The 15,434-nt window shown below is 40.0% G+C and overlaps 1 protein-coding gene across 2 annotated transcripts in view; it reads right to left on the reverse strand.

Annotated features, from left to right (window-relative positions):
* Positions 1–4,231: 4,231 nt before the first annotated feature.
* LOC142109666 (integrator complex subunit 2-like) overlaps positions 4,232–15,434 on the reverse strand; it is a 66,513-nt gene continuing 55,310 nt past the window's right edge. For both annotated transcript variants that reach the window (XM_075193732.1, XM_075193733.1), the window contains exons 22-24: positions 10,510–10,615; positions 7,977–8,153; positions 4,232–4,420 (exon numbers count right to left, since the gene is read on the reverse strand). In XM_075193732.1, coding sequence (XP_075049833.1) covers positions 4,254–4,420; positions 7,977–8,153; positions 10,510–10,615 — 450 coding nt within the window. In that variant the 3' untranslated portion in view covers positions 4,232–4,253. The remainder of the gene's footprint in view (positions 4,421–7,976; positions 8,154–10,509; positions 10,616–15,434) is intronic.

A 15,434-nucleotide genomic window follows, 5' to 3' on the forward strand; every position in this document is an offset into this window, starting at 1 on the left:
CTCGACAAGCAATCAGCTCAATTCCTTTGTAGCACCCTCTGACACTCTCTCTTCAAATGATCCAACAAATGAAGAGGTAGTTTCTACTCTCTACTCATCTTCTTACTCTACCTCCTGTCTTCTTGATCCCATTTCCTCACAAATTGGTAGGTCCCTGTCTCCTGTGCATATTCCACCTCTAACTAAAATCTGTAATCTATCTCTCTCTACTGCTATTTTTCCATCACTATTCAAGCATGCAGTGATTACTCCTATTTCATAAAAACAAAATTCTGACCCAAACGCTCTCTCAAATTACCACCCCATCTCTCAGCTGCCGTGCTGTTTCCTGGGTGTTATCCCTTACGAGCGGGTCTTTCTGGCAGTCCAGATTAAGTCCTCAATGTAGTCTGAAATGGGTGCCTTTTCTTAGTCTACCCAAGGTTTTTGTAGTAATAAAAGGGACAAATGTCTTATTTGTGTTTGGGTGTAGGCTTCCCCATATCTAGTAACATATGGAAGTGTAAGACCTTCTTGTTTGTTTTTGTTTTTTCAACATCAATTAATTTTTATTACATTTTTATCAAACTTTGGGGGTGCAAAAATGAGAGGGACAAATAAAGCAAGGGAAAAGGGTACACAGGGGGGGGGGGGGGGGGTAAGTTAATCAAATCACACCATAAAGCCAGTCTACCCACTACCTGTCCTTTATTATATTGTATTATTTTTGTTACATGTAACCCTAACTGCCAATTGTTCAGCTGCTATGCAAAAAAAAAAAAGAACCAGGGAAAGGGAGTATCTTTACTGGGTACATCTACTGTTGGGAGCTTGAAGGAGGAGGAAAGAAATCTACCTCCTAATGCCTTAGGCACATCATGATCATTCAACATCTCTATTCTTTTTATAAATTGAGTGTCAAAACCACATTTAGCCATAGCTAACCATAAATAACTCCATTTGATGGAGTTGAAGGCCCTTGCTCTGTCGAGTAAGAGGACAAAATCCTGCACGTTAAGCTAGGTACACACTACAGGATTTTCATCAAATAATTGGACAAATCAGCTAACAGCCCACCGTTTGGTCAGATATTGTGTGAATGTGTATAGTGACAAGGTGATCTATAGTCGTAGCAAAGTGGCGATCATCGTTTCATTTGGTTGGTCGTACCGTTTAATATTTTTCCAATCAATCACCTAACGATCACGTAGTGTGTATGCACTCATGTTGACGATCTCCATAGAGTTTACAGAGTATGGTCTTTTCAGCCAATGTTAGCACTGAATGCCAGAGTGAATAAATGTAGAGTGCCATAGAAGGAATAATTCATTTGTTTGTTGTGAGACAGAATATTTAGTTTCAGAGGCACAGATGCTTACGAAATTCGTTAGGACATGTGGATAGCTATAACATGGCGGTTTTAATCAGTGTGACAGTAGTAAATGAATGACTATTGTGCTGTCATTCTCCAGACTAGAGGACCAGATAAGCACAGATCTGAAGGTAAATTGTGTCAGTGTGTATCCCTGAATCGCCAGACTGATCGGACCTTCAGTTGTAGGTATAATCGTTTGAGATAGCACGTCAGTCGAAAAAATTCTTCAGTGTACCCAGCTATAGATAGTAGTTGTCTTATTGATTTAAATTAATTTGCCTGCCATTAAGCCTTTTTGATCTCTGTGAATAATGCAAATAAAGCTAGCAACATTTTACTATCAGTATCAAGAAGAAAAAAAAAAGCCATTAGGAGCTACAAGCTAAGGTATCTTTATTTGGTATGGGAATATACAACCATAGCTTCTAACTTGGGGGAATGGCTCCAATGTCAAAAAAGAGTGTTTAAGACACTCTACCGATATGCCAACTGGTCTAGGCACTTTAAGACCATTAAATAATCTCCACCTGGCAAAATACCTCCTCAAGCTCAGCCAGCAATTTTTCTATTCACAGACATTAACATAGGAAACGAAGGGGGTGTCTTAGAATTGTTATACATTAGCGTCACAAGAAGAAATGGCAGATATATATATATATATATATATATATAAAAGCTATTATCAATTTATGAGGTCCAGGGGGATGTATTCTTTAGTATCTGTAGTTGTACATCATTGCAGAGAGAGACCACTGTTGTCCCTGTCGATTTCTTATATATGTATGTGCAAATTGTAGTACCACTTGTGCTGTGTATGCTGAAAGAAATTCTAACTCTTTATAAATTAATGTTTGTTGAGCATTTAAAACACATTATAATTGATTGTGTCTGTCACGCAGACAGTAAATGCACGTCCTTAGTGGAGATGTTACTAGTACGGATTATTTGCTTGCTTCTCTAACTCATCCTTCCTGCTCTTGGAATACCAACTTTCCATCTGCTTAATCTTCTTTCTCTGCTTCTGTCACATACTCCACTTCCACGATCTGTCAGGGTCCTCAAGGTATGTTTCTCCATAGTAAGAATGACCATTTTGTGAAATAAATTCAGCCAAGCAATATGTGGATACAACAAACTTAGGCAAAGAATTTTATCATCACTGCTTTAGATGAAGGTAAATACACTGCATGTGTTACTTTGGCCTAGTGTCCATAGGTTTTATAACAAAAGCTGCATTAGGACTGATTTACAAATACACAGATACATGACATTTGTTTGTTTCCCACTACATTAAATCAGTTTATAAAACAGTACATGAAACAAAGTGAGATGGGAACAGCTTGCACAATAAACTGTTCTATAAATAGGAAACAAATCGTTACAGACCGTTGAACTAAAAACTAAAAAACTTTTCATTAGAAATTGTATTCTTTATAACAACTAAAAATGAACAATTTTAAAGTAAATGAGCTGTAAAACTATAGTGTGTGTTATTATGAAGTCATGGTAATCATGCACATTATTTATATATTTTACTTCTGTTTACCCTATTCAGCACAGATAAAAAAAAAAAAAAATACAAAATATTAGACAAAAATAAAGTCATCTTACAGTTATTCACTCTTCTTTTAGATCTTGGAAAATGGGAAGACATTTGTGAACACCATCATTTGTCTAACAACGATAAAAGTCATTTCAGCATTAACATGTTTATAGTGATGAACACCACATATCCTGTCCTTTTATGTAGAGGACAAAAAGCTTTAAACATATGAACTGTCATGCATAGGCTATAGCTGTAAATAGGTTTGGTCATGCAAGATCAATGTTTTCAGTTCCCTGATCAATCTTAAGTTTTTTCACAGATTCTGATGTAGGGCTTGTCTTTTGTCTTCTTTTTATCTGTTCAGACCTACAAAACATTTTTTTGTTTTGTTTGTTTTTCTAACGTATACTTTATTTTAGAATATATATACGGTTTCCTTTTGATGAAAATGTTGAACAGCACTAGGCAATGGCCACTTAGCTTCCCTGAAGTATGTGACTGTAGCACAATGGTTCTCAAACCAATTATCAGAGAACATAAATAAGATATTCTACATACCACTGACCAAGGATTAGATTAAACCATATTCACTAGTTAGCAAATAAAATATATATATATATATATATATATATATATATATATATATATATATATATATATATATATATATATATATAATTTTTATTTAACAGGGGTGAAGAGGTTGAAATATTGGAATCCTAAAAATGTAAACAATATTTGTTGGGACGTATCCATGGTTGCATTCAAAAACGGTATTTATATACAGTAAATAAAGCAACCTCAGTGGATAGTTAATATTAAATATTTATACACAAATGCTTTCTGATTAGAATACAAATTCTCAACTCCTTAAAGAACATATACAAAGAGTTTCATTGTAAACTGGCTGATGTAGCAGTGATTTTGGACAACCCACTCATATCCATCTGTATCCCCATGTAACAAATGGTTGTCCCGCCAAGATTAAGAGACTTTTTTGGGAATTTTTTAAGTATGCTTTTGCATTTTGTATTTTCACATATTGTATCATTTGATTTTGGTGAATACATTACTGCATCCATTTACCCAGCAGTGTGTTAGGCTTATTGAAATATAAATGAATCTGCAGCATTTTCTTTTAAATTTAGGCCTCTGTATACCATTTTAGACTGTACAGCTGACATGGTACTTGTAGATATTTGACTATCCAAACCTACAGAAAGTTCAGGGTTTTATGTTGCCATTATGCGTGGCGTCGTCACCAAGCCTTACTGCATTTTCTGTGCATGTCTCTTTCTACACTGTCAAATCTGATACAGATAAACAATGGATAGAACTAAATTATCAGATTATTTACACTCCAGTAACACTCATGTTAATTATCTCAATGATGGTACTTTCAACTCGTTGACAAAGCTGTACATCTGGATCTAAACTCTCTGGGTCCTTTGTAGAAGATATCGGCAATGGGGAAAGAGTGAATGCGCTGGCAAGTTCCTTCTCTTTAAGTTGCTGCAGGCCTGTTCGACGTGTAAAAAAAAAAAAAGAAAAAAAAACATTACTCAAAGTGGACATGAAGTGACTCTCCATACAAAGCCATTCTGTCTCCAGTACAATTTTAAATAAGGACTGGGCAAACTGATCACCCTTGTACACTGCTAGTCCCTTGGTGCCTCAAATTGGGTCCTTTACCAATTCACAAAACACATTCAATACCTTGCAAAATGTTAATTTATATTATGTTAACATTTTTTTTAATTTGTGGCATGAAGGTTCAGTTAAAGAAGTCTTATTTTGGACAGGTATCAAATATTCTTGACTAATAAAGACAGTCTACTTTTCCAATAACCAGCAAACCTTTAAAAGCATCAGTGTGTGCACCAGCTTTGGCCTCCCAACCCTATAGATGTCTGCACGTGGGTAAGAGGGGCAAGTTAACATTACTATTTGGCAGCCCAGCTTGGGAAATACGTCCTATGGAACATCCCAAGCTCAACAAGAACTTGGACTTTGATTGAAAAGGAAAGTTTTGGTACTTCATCGGTCTCCTCTGGCTCCCCTGGCCCAGCAGCCTGCAGATAGCTCTTTACCACCCAGTTCTTAGGCTGGGTACACACTACTGAAAATTTCTGCAGATGAAATATAGTTAACAATTCTACAAAGGACTGAAGGAAAAAAAAAATTGGCCCAATCAGCATGTTGATTCATGTGTACACACAAAATATATTTTACCTTCAATGTGTGCTCTTCATCTGTCAGAGTCATCGGCTGAAAAGATCAATACTCTGCTCACTCCAAAGAGATCTATGGACACTGCCAGTTGCGAGTGCATACACAATGCAGAATTGGAACGACATTGTTCCATCGTTGAACGGGATTTTAGTTTAAGAATCAAATTAAACAATATGATGAGATTATGAATGATAATTGTTTGTTGTTGCAGTGTACACACTAATGAGATATTGGGCCAAACAGTCATTTATCGTTTAATTGGCCTGATAACCAGATTAAAACACTGTAGTGTGTACCCAGCCTTACAGTTGAGAGCAGATGCTGTAAAGGCTGCTCAACAGACGGTTCATTCCTCCAAATATGGTTGCAATGAGCCAAGTAGCAATGTTCTGGTTGGAGCTCAGAAATTTCTCATCCACCCTATTACATCTCGATATCCCCCTTCCACCAAGGTTCTTCCTCCTTCCGCTTAGAGTTCCGACAGCCACCAAGTACCAGGACAAGCTGTTTAGACATATCGTCTCAGCAGCCACTTGCCAAATAGCCACAGACTGGCAGCAATCTTAAGCTCCAGACATAGAGTCAGTCATGAACAGAATCTGTCACATATATAAAATATAATGTATGGCTAGTATTCTCTGTAACACTTCTAAATCTTTCAGCAAGGTTTGGGAAACCTTGGAGTCATACTTCCATATAAACCTCCCCTTCTCAGTCTAAATTGAGTAATCTACTAGGTCCAGTACACCTGGCTCCATCCCCTCCCATACCTACAATCACCCCTTCAGGCCACACCGCCGCCCTCAATCAACCTCTACTCTTTATTTGTTCCTTACTACCACTTTTGATTGCGGTTTCATGATTTTATTTTTCTCCAAAATCTGTTTTGATTGATGTTATATCTACTCTTTACGAGCTACTGATCTCAATCACTCTGTGGGGTCTATGCATCAAGCAAAAACGTACTTAAAAGATGCGGAAATGGCCGTTTCCCATCTTTTAAGTAAGTTTGCTATGTATTAACTGCCTAGCAGAGGAAATTTCATAGAAATCTCCTCTGTTTAGGCTGACACCGTGCAGTATCGCAGTCCCCATAGATTACTATGGGGACTGCGATGTTCTGAAATGCATGAAGCTTTGCATTGCACGGACAGGTAACGCCATCTCAGAATGGCGTTACCTGTCATTTCCTATTGCATTCTGCTGAAGCCTCTCTGGCTTCACAGAATCCGGTACAGTGGAAGTGCTGTGCGCATGTGCACAGCACTTCCTCCTGTCACCGGCAGCGCTAAGCAGGAAAAAAAGTTTGCTGTATAGATGTCACTTCGCCGGGGCTCCCAGAGTAGCCCCGGCATGGTGCATCTAAGTGGTACCTAAATATGCATCACTGCGATGTGCAGTGATGCATATTTAGCTAATAAACATACAGGGGTCTATGCATCAATAAGTGCTCACTTTATTTTCTTGTAGTTGTTGTTCTTAACTTACTATCTAATAGTAACACCTTCCTCACATATGGTCCAGCACTTAGAGAGGTTTTTAAACATGTACTAAAATAAAGAAACCTCTAAACAAGCTGGCTGAGTGAATGAGTGACCAAGATCTTCTTGTTTTTATGCACTAAAACAGGTTGCATGGCTCAAAAAACTAAAATTGCATGTTGCATGATCCCATACACTATATGGACAAAAGTATTTGGCCACACCTGTTAATTATTGAATTGAGGTGTTTCAATCAGACCCGTTGCCAGAGGTGTATAAAATCAAACACTTAGCCATGCAGTCCCCATTTGCAAAAATTTGTGATACAAAATGGGACGTTCTGAAGAGCTCAGCTGAACTGTTATCGCTGCAAAAGGGGGACCAACTCCATATTAAAGTATATGTATTTGAATACAATGTCATTACAGTCCCTGTTGATGTAATGGTCAAGTGTCCGAATACTTTTGTCCATATAGTGTATATATCCAAGTACCCCCACTCCCCCCCTTCCTGTGCGGTAAGCTTTGTTCAGGAATGGATTCCTTTATGTACTCACAGCTGCTTAACGTTTGCAAGAGTATATGTAATAAAAATGCTAGTGAGGAAAACCTAAGATTTCAATAAGCACTAAGTTTAGAAAAATTAAGGTAGGAGTTTTGATCGCTTTGTATTTCATCTTTTTCTAAAAGCACAAAAGATGGAACGATATAAAAGGGGACGCTTTTCTTCCGCAGTCTCCTATTGGATTCTTTCACTTCCAAAAGCAGAAAAGAGAGCAAGAAACACATACAAATCAAAAAGACACTAGTGTGCACATATCCTACCTCACTACTGTATATTGGTCACTTTCATCCCATGTAGAAGGCAGCCCTTCTCAATTGCCATATGATAAATTGTTTTGTATTCTAGAAGTTCTGAGCCTTATCTCGTCTCTGGTAACCATGACTCACTTCCACCTACAAGACTTCTCCCGTGCTGCTCCCCACTTATGGAATTCTCTACCCCACTCAATCAGACTTTCCCACAGCCTTCAAATCTTTAGATGCTCTCTGAAAGCTCATCTCTTTTTAAAGGTGACCTTATCCTCAATACCACTATTCACACTAATGTACCCATAAAACTATCCCAATCTCCACTCAGACACATTTACTCCTCTTTTTTCAGCCATGCCCTCTTCCACTTAGAATGTAAGCTCTCTAATGAGCAGGGTCCTTCATACCCTTTGTTTTCATGTCTGCATTTGTTTTGTCTGCCTTGTATGTCCTTGTTTTATGCATGTACTGTTTTCCCTACTGTATGGCGCTGCGGAGTACTGTGGTGCCTTACATATCTACGATAATAATAAGTTTCAATTTCTACTTACGTGTAATAATTGGGTCAACATCTCTGGTCTGAGTGGCCACATTTGACGCACAAACCTGCCCAATCTGTATAAGTAGCGACATGATGTCCTCATATAATGGAGGGAAGACTTGGCAGAACGATACCAAGCAAAGCAATGTTGGCATGAAAAATATGTAACGCTTTGCCTGAGTTAATACTGCAAAAAGAAGAAAAAATTAAAACTATCATCACAAGTTTGCTAGAAGGTATTTACCCACACTCATTTAATTCACAACACCTAGGTGGGTTGCTAAGAAAAAAAACAAACCAAAAAAACCAAAAGCAATAGGTAATATACCAGTGAGGGATAATGTTGATTTGAAAGACTAAGGTGATACTCTAGGACATTGGCAATATTACAAACTTTAATCATTCATTCAATTAATACACAAACATTCATTTTGAATGGGTATTTGTATATAAACCATGTGTTCAGCAGTACACTGTAATAGAACATGCAACACATTTCAGTGAAGTATGAAAGCCAGAGGTCTGCAACCCCCTGACATTATCTCCATGCAGTGGGGAGATGAGTGGCATGCAGAGATAGACATCATGGTAATCACTGGAAATTGACAGGGTAGGCAAGTCAATTTGATAAAACCATCCTTTTTATGGAGATGTCTAAAATGGCACTGAAGCACTCTGGTCAATAGGATATTCTTGTCCATGTGTTTTATCCCCACTGTTTTAAACATGTTTAAAATTTGGCAAAGTGTCTGCCTTTAAACCATCGTTTGAACACATTCACTATACTAAAATAATTATATCTGGCAAGCAGAAGTTAAAACACAAATGTGCACAGGGTTTAATTAGTTTCTTCCATCTTTATTTTGTAATTACAGGTACTGGACAGAAAGAAACAAAAAAAAAAAAATTACATTTAATTTGTAGTGTCTATAATGGCATATTATATTTATCTGTGGAGATGCAGCCTGATGGCACATGTCCACTGACATGTTACATGGATAATGTGAAAGTCTGGTGACATCATAAAGAACATTCCACCTCAGCTGGTGGGTGGAACCAAGCAAAAAACACAATTAACACTCTCTCATCTGTCATAAAGGCCATGTGGCACAACTAAGTCACTGCTGTACACAAAAGTACAGAACAGATTACATAGATCATTTTAGAAATTATGCGACTTTAAATTAATTCAAGTATTTAACCATGATGTCATGTAATAGTTAGTAAACTATGAAGTTATTTGCTTTGTACAGGAAAATTAAGGCTCAATACAGTATGAAGAGCATTTAGGTTTATAACTAAACTATATCCTGAATATCAATGACACCTCCAGGTTAGAAGACAGATTGGTCAAACACTGAAATAATTGTTTTCTAATAAAATAATTTGACAACATTTTTATGCCATTTCATTTATTTTTAGCTAACATTAGACCACCAATGTGAGTAAAAAACATATATAGTGTTTAATACTGTACTTAATATTAACTTGTTTCCACATCACTTGAAAGAACTGTATTATAGTAAGAGGTAAATTATCAAAGAGCAAGGGAATCTTATTTTTAACTTTACCCTACTAATTAGGTAACAAATACAGGATTTCTAAGAAAACAAAACATGATTATAAAAGCATAGAAAAGAGGAACATAAGCAAGGCAAACTATATTTTGTATTCTGTTAAATTAAAGTACACTCATTGGGAATAATGCACTTTCGATCCCCAGTTGTTAGACAGCACTGTATTAAATGAGATGATATCAAAATGTAGAGGAATAATTTAGCGCTTCCCTTTCATAGACATATGCATATAAATCGAACAGTGGATAGAATATGAAAATCAGACTCATCTAATCCAGATAACGGAAGTCCTGTCCAAAGTCAAATTCCTACAAAAAGCAGTGTTGAATCAGACAGTTCTTCTGTTTCTTCTATAGACATTGCGGAGTCACTCTCCCTCCTATCGCTTTTGTATATGAGGTCTATAGAGAATTTTTTCAAACAATCTTCTAATGTGTAGCAATTGGATAGAAGACTCTCGTATACATCCAAGGCGATGATCATATGATCATAGAAGATTGTTTGAAAAAATTCTCTATAGACCTCATATACAAAAGCGATAGGAGGGAGAGTGAGACCGCAATGTCTATAGAAGAAACGGAAGAACTGTCTGATTCAACACTACTTTTTGTAGGAATTTGACTTTGGAAAGGACTTCCGTTATCTGGATTAGATGAGTCTGATTTTCATATTCTATCCACTGTTCGATTTATATGCATATGCCTATGAAAGGGAAGCGCTACTTACTGGTTGATTTATATGCATAGGTCTATGAAAGGGAAGCGCTAAATTATTCCTCTACCTATTGATATCATCTCATTTGCTATTTTTACATACTTTGGGGTATTGTATGTTAAGAGTAATAATAGCTGCATCCCTTATTTAGAGCGCCCGTTAGAAACTGTTACTTTCTGTTTTTTATCAGCACTGTATTAAACCATAAACTATGACAATCAACATTGTTATGTTAAATATACAAAAATTTACCTGTGAGCAGGGTCCCCATTACATTAATGGCCAGACGAGCCATGCTAAGAGATTTGGGCAATGCATACTGAATGCACAAATGTGAAAGAAGTTGGATTGCAAATATCTGCAGACATAAAATAAATGTCGGTTATCTTACATCGGCTACAAATGACTAAACCAAACACTATCCAAACTTGTATTATATATTATATTCACAATCATCTACAGGCTGTAAATAAATCATATACATTTGTCAGTAAGTAAACCTCTTCTATGTAGAATTGTTTCAGTGTTCCAAAATTGAGTCTAATTTCTAAGTCTGTGCTGGTTTCCAGAGTAGAATACTCACTGGAAATGAATAGGCACAGGACAAATATAACTAAACCTATCTAATAACTCCCATCCGGTTAAGGGCAACACGGTTTGTTTATTGATCTACGCATCACTGCACAATGGATAAGGCACTCAGTTGCTGATGTCTCGCTCTCCTGAATGAACAGCTAGTCCAGACATGGTTAGTTATAGAATGGTATAGAATGATTTCATTGTCATGTGTTTTTTTCTTAAATAGATGTATGAATTATTTTGCAGTTACTGGCAATAAAACAGGACTTTCATACTCATTATAAATCCGTTTTCGCCGATTCCATCTGGGGGACACTGCTACCATGGGGATGAGAGAGTGGAGGTGAAGTTGGCACTTAACAGGTTAACTGTGTTAATGCATCAATGCTGAAAAACTCCTCCCCCCTCTGCAACCCACTGTAGCCTCATCAGTCCAAATATAAAGCCGTAAGGAAGGGGAGTCAACCAACCAGAGAACAAACAGCAGAAGAGAGGGAACGCAGTGTCCCCCAGATGGAATCAGTGAAACGGATTTATCTGGAGTATAAAAATCCTCTTTTCTCTTTCATCCTATCTGGGGGACACTGCTACCATGGGGACAGTCTAAAGCAGTCCCATTAAGAGGGGACCGCTCTGACAGCCCGGCACGTAGAGCACTACTGCCAAAAGCAGTGCCCACTGACACACATACGTTGAATTGCTAAAATTTGGTAAAAGTATGGACCGGGGGACCAAGTGGCTGCCCTGCACAACTGGTCAGCTAAGGCCCCATTTTGAGCAGCCCAGGACGCCCCCACTGAACGGGAAGAATGGGCTACAATACGATCTGCCACAGGCCTGTTAGCATTGATACAAGCCTGCTTAATAGTAGAAGTAAACCATCTAGCAATCAATTTATTAGAGGCCGACCACCCTTGTTTTGAGGAGTCAAACAAAATAAATAATGAATCCGTGCAGCAAATCTTTGATGTCCTCTTGCCATAAAGTCTTAGAGCCCTAACCACATCCAGGAACTCCATAGAACCTGTCCCTGAAAACCGTGGGCCACCCGTGAATACCGGAAACACTATTTATTGGTTCACATGAAAGCTGAAAACCACCTTTGGTAGGAAAGCAGGAACTGTTCTGAGAACCGACCTATCATAGTGAAAGATGAGATATGGTTCACGACTTGAGAGCACCCAATACGGAAACTCTACAAGCCGATGCAATAGCTAATAGAAATACAACTTTCATAGTCAAGAACCGTAATTCTGCAGTGTGTAACGGTTCAAAAGGAGGTCCTTGAAGCATATTAAGCACCAGGTTAAGAAACCAGGGTGCCTTGGTGGAACATATGAAGGTTGGATATGCAGGACTCCTTCCAAGAAGGTTCCGACATTGAGAATGTCTGCCAAGCGCAGGTGAAAATACCCTGAAAGGGCCGATATCTGTACTTTTAATGAACCTAGACGAAGGCCCGCATCCAGGCCATCCCAGAGAAAAGCCAGAAAAAGTGGAGGACGAAAAGCAGCAGAGTGGCATGGTCGGCTCTCACACCATCTAATGTAGGTTCGCCAGATGCGGTGGTAAATACGAGCCAAAACTGGTTTTCTAGAAAGAATGAGGGTATTCACTAATCGCGGAGAGAAACCTCTGGACCTCCACAGCCATGCCGTTAAATTGAACCGAGGCAAGTTCTGATGTGTGAATGGCCCTTGCTGAAGAAGGTCTACTCGAAGAGGTAACTTCAGACGTGGAGCTACCAGTTGCCCCAAACTCGCTGTGGCCTAGCAGGAGCCGCTAGTATGACTGGGAGCCCCATTTGCTTTACTCATCGAAGGATGCAGGGAATCATAGGGACGGGAGGAAAGAGGTACCCCAACCTGAAGTCCCATGGCATCGTCATTACGTCGATGGCCACCACAAAGGGGTCTCTTGCTCGAGAGCAAAACTATGGTACCTTCCTGTTGTGAAGAGATGCCATTAAGTACAGATCCGGGATACCCCATCATAGGAACAGAGACTGGAAGACCTTTGGATGGAGTGACCACTCGCCCGGCAATATCACATGCCGACTGAGATAGTCTGTTACCCAGTTTTGGATTCCTGGTATAAAAATTGCTGGGATAGCAGGAACGTGGGTTTCTGCCCAGGTCAAGATCTGAGCCGCCACCCTCGTTGCTCCTGCGCTTCTGGTGCCCCCATCTGTTGACATAAGGTACTGCCGTCACATTGACGGACTGGGTGCCCATGAAATATCACCTGGGCCCTCTGTAAGGCCATCAGCATGGCTTTTCATTCCAGAATGTTGATGGGGAGAGAAGTATTCCGAGCGGTCTAGCATCCCTGTAGTCATAAAATGAAGTACCACAGCCCCCATCCTGTCAGGCTGGCGTCTGTGGTTACCAAGATCCAGGACCATGGGGCAAAGGACCTTCCTATTGTCAGATTGTCCTGGACCATCCACCCTCTGAGTGAAGCTTTCGCCTGTGGTGACAATTGTATCAGTTGCCCCTCTAATTTCAGGTGGGATCCTGACCACTTCGTTAAGAGGTCCCATTGGAAGCAGCACGAATGAAGTCGACCATAAGGAATGGTCTCGAAAGTCGCTACCATCTTTCCTAATAGACGCATGCATAAGTGGACCGATGAACTGTGGCAGGTCATAACCCGAGCAGTCCGGTTCCTCAGGGATTGAGATTTGTCCTCTGGAAGGAAAACCTTTTGATTGTTGGTATCCATGATTAGGTAATTTTCTGGCACGGAATCAAATGGGAATTTTCACGATTTATGAGCCATTCATGCATCTCCAGGATCCTGATAGTGAGTACCAGGTGCTGATTTAGCAGGAGAGCTGAGGCAGCTTTGATGAGCAGCTCTTCCAGATAGGGCACTATTTGTACTCCTCTGGAAAGAAGAAATGCTGCCATTATTTTTGTAAACACTCTTGGTGCTGTCGAGAGGCCAACTGGGAAAGCTCTAAATTGGTAGTGAGATAGCCCCACCGTGAATCTTAGGGGGGGCCCCGATGAGTCTTCCAGATAGGTATGTGAAGGTAGGCATCTTTGATGTCTATAGAAGCAATGAATTCATCTGGTTCCAGTCTATTGATGACTGACCTGAGCTGAGGGATTCCCTTCGAAACCTGACCACCCGCAGGTGCAGGTTTAACTGCTTTAGATTTAGAACAGGTTGGAACGAACTATCCGGCTTTGGGACCAGAGAGAGACTGGAGTAGAACCCTGTCTTTTTTTTGGTGTTACGGAACCTGATGGATGATTCCGGCGGAAAGAGAGGCAACACATATAAGCATTGCCTCTTTCTTTCGAGGGTCACAGGGCAAGCTGGTTGCGAAGAACCGAAGAGGGGCCAGACCTCAGAGGTCTATCATGTATTCTCTCATCATGATACCCCAAATCAAACAGTCTTCTGAGGAGGCTGACCACTGATCTCTGAACAGTAGCAGACGTCCACCTTCTCCCACAGCCGCGAGGAGGGGAGGGAGACCGTCAAACTGACTGTTTGTCCGGAAGCTTGGGAGAGGGACGTTTCGAGGAGGAGGAAGACCTACCTCAATACGAGATTGTCCTCTTGAGGCCGCAGGTCTCGGTCTGTGTGTCTGTCCCCGGCCAGAGGAGCCCCCACGAAAGGACTGTCTAAATGAACCAAACCTTGGTGCCCCAGGTTCTGGGATATTTACTAGGAGGAAGCTGCTTTTGCCTCCTGTGGCCTGACAAATTTCCAGGTTCCAAACCGAATAATACTCTCCATGAATAAGAGAGTGATTCTAAAGTCTTTTTGGATTCAGTGTCCTCATCTCAGGACCTGAGCCATAAAGTTCTCCTGGCTGCTACTGCGGTTGCAGAAATAGATGAATAAATGGAGACTGCATTCTGGGCGGGCTCATATAAGCATCCAGAATCCTCCTTGAGATGCAGGGTGAGGGTAAGAAATTCTGCTAATTGGTCAGCCCATGTTTCCACAGCCCTGGAAACCCATGCCGATGGAAACATAGGTCTGAATTAAGTACCTGCCGCAGTGTAGATAGATTTTAAAAATCCCTCTATCTTGCGGTTAGTATTATCCTGCAGGGAGGCTATGCTTGGGATAGGGCGTGTGATGTGGCGTGCTCAGTGAATCAACCGTTGGAACCAGTTCCCAACGGTTGAGGTTCTCCTCAATTAATGGATATAAAGCCAGATACCTTCGAAGAACAGTAAATTTCCGCACTGGTTGTTTCCAGAATGCTTCTGCTATTTTCTTAAGTTCCACTGATGGAGGAAAGCGGATCACACGTCTCCTAGATTTTTTTAAAGAGACTTTGATCTGATGTTCTAGTCTCTTGTAGATCCAGAATACCTAAATGTCTGACAAACTGCTACCACCAAATCGTCAATCTCTCTAAATCAGAGAGGGTCAGAAGGGGTTAGTGGATCGGTGTGGCTTATTTTTGGTTAAGAGTCTTGGCACATCCAAGAAACTGTTTAACCTTGGTTAAGAGTCTTGGCACATCCAAGAAACTGTTTAACCTATCAAGTCCTCTAACTAGGGAAGCTGACCAAGACAGTTCTCCTGTAGGAGGGTCTTGTGAGGTGAGGACAGATGGAGCCCCAGCC

The sequence above is a fragment of the Mixophyes fleayi genome (assembly GCF_038048845.1).
Source record: "Mixophyes fleayi isolate aMixFle1 chromosome 2 unlocalized genomic scaffold, aMixFle1.hap1 SUPER_2_unloc_7, whole genome shotgun sequence".
NCBI lineage: Eukaryota > Metazoa > Chordata > Amphibia > Anura > Limnodynastidae > Mixophyes > Mixophyes fleayi.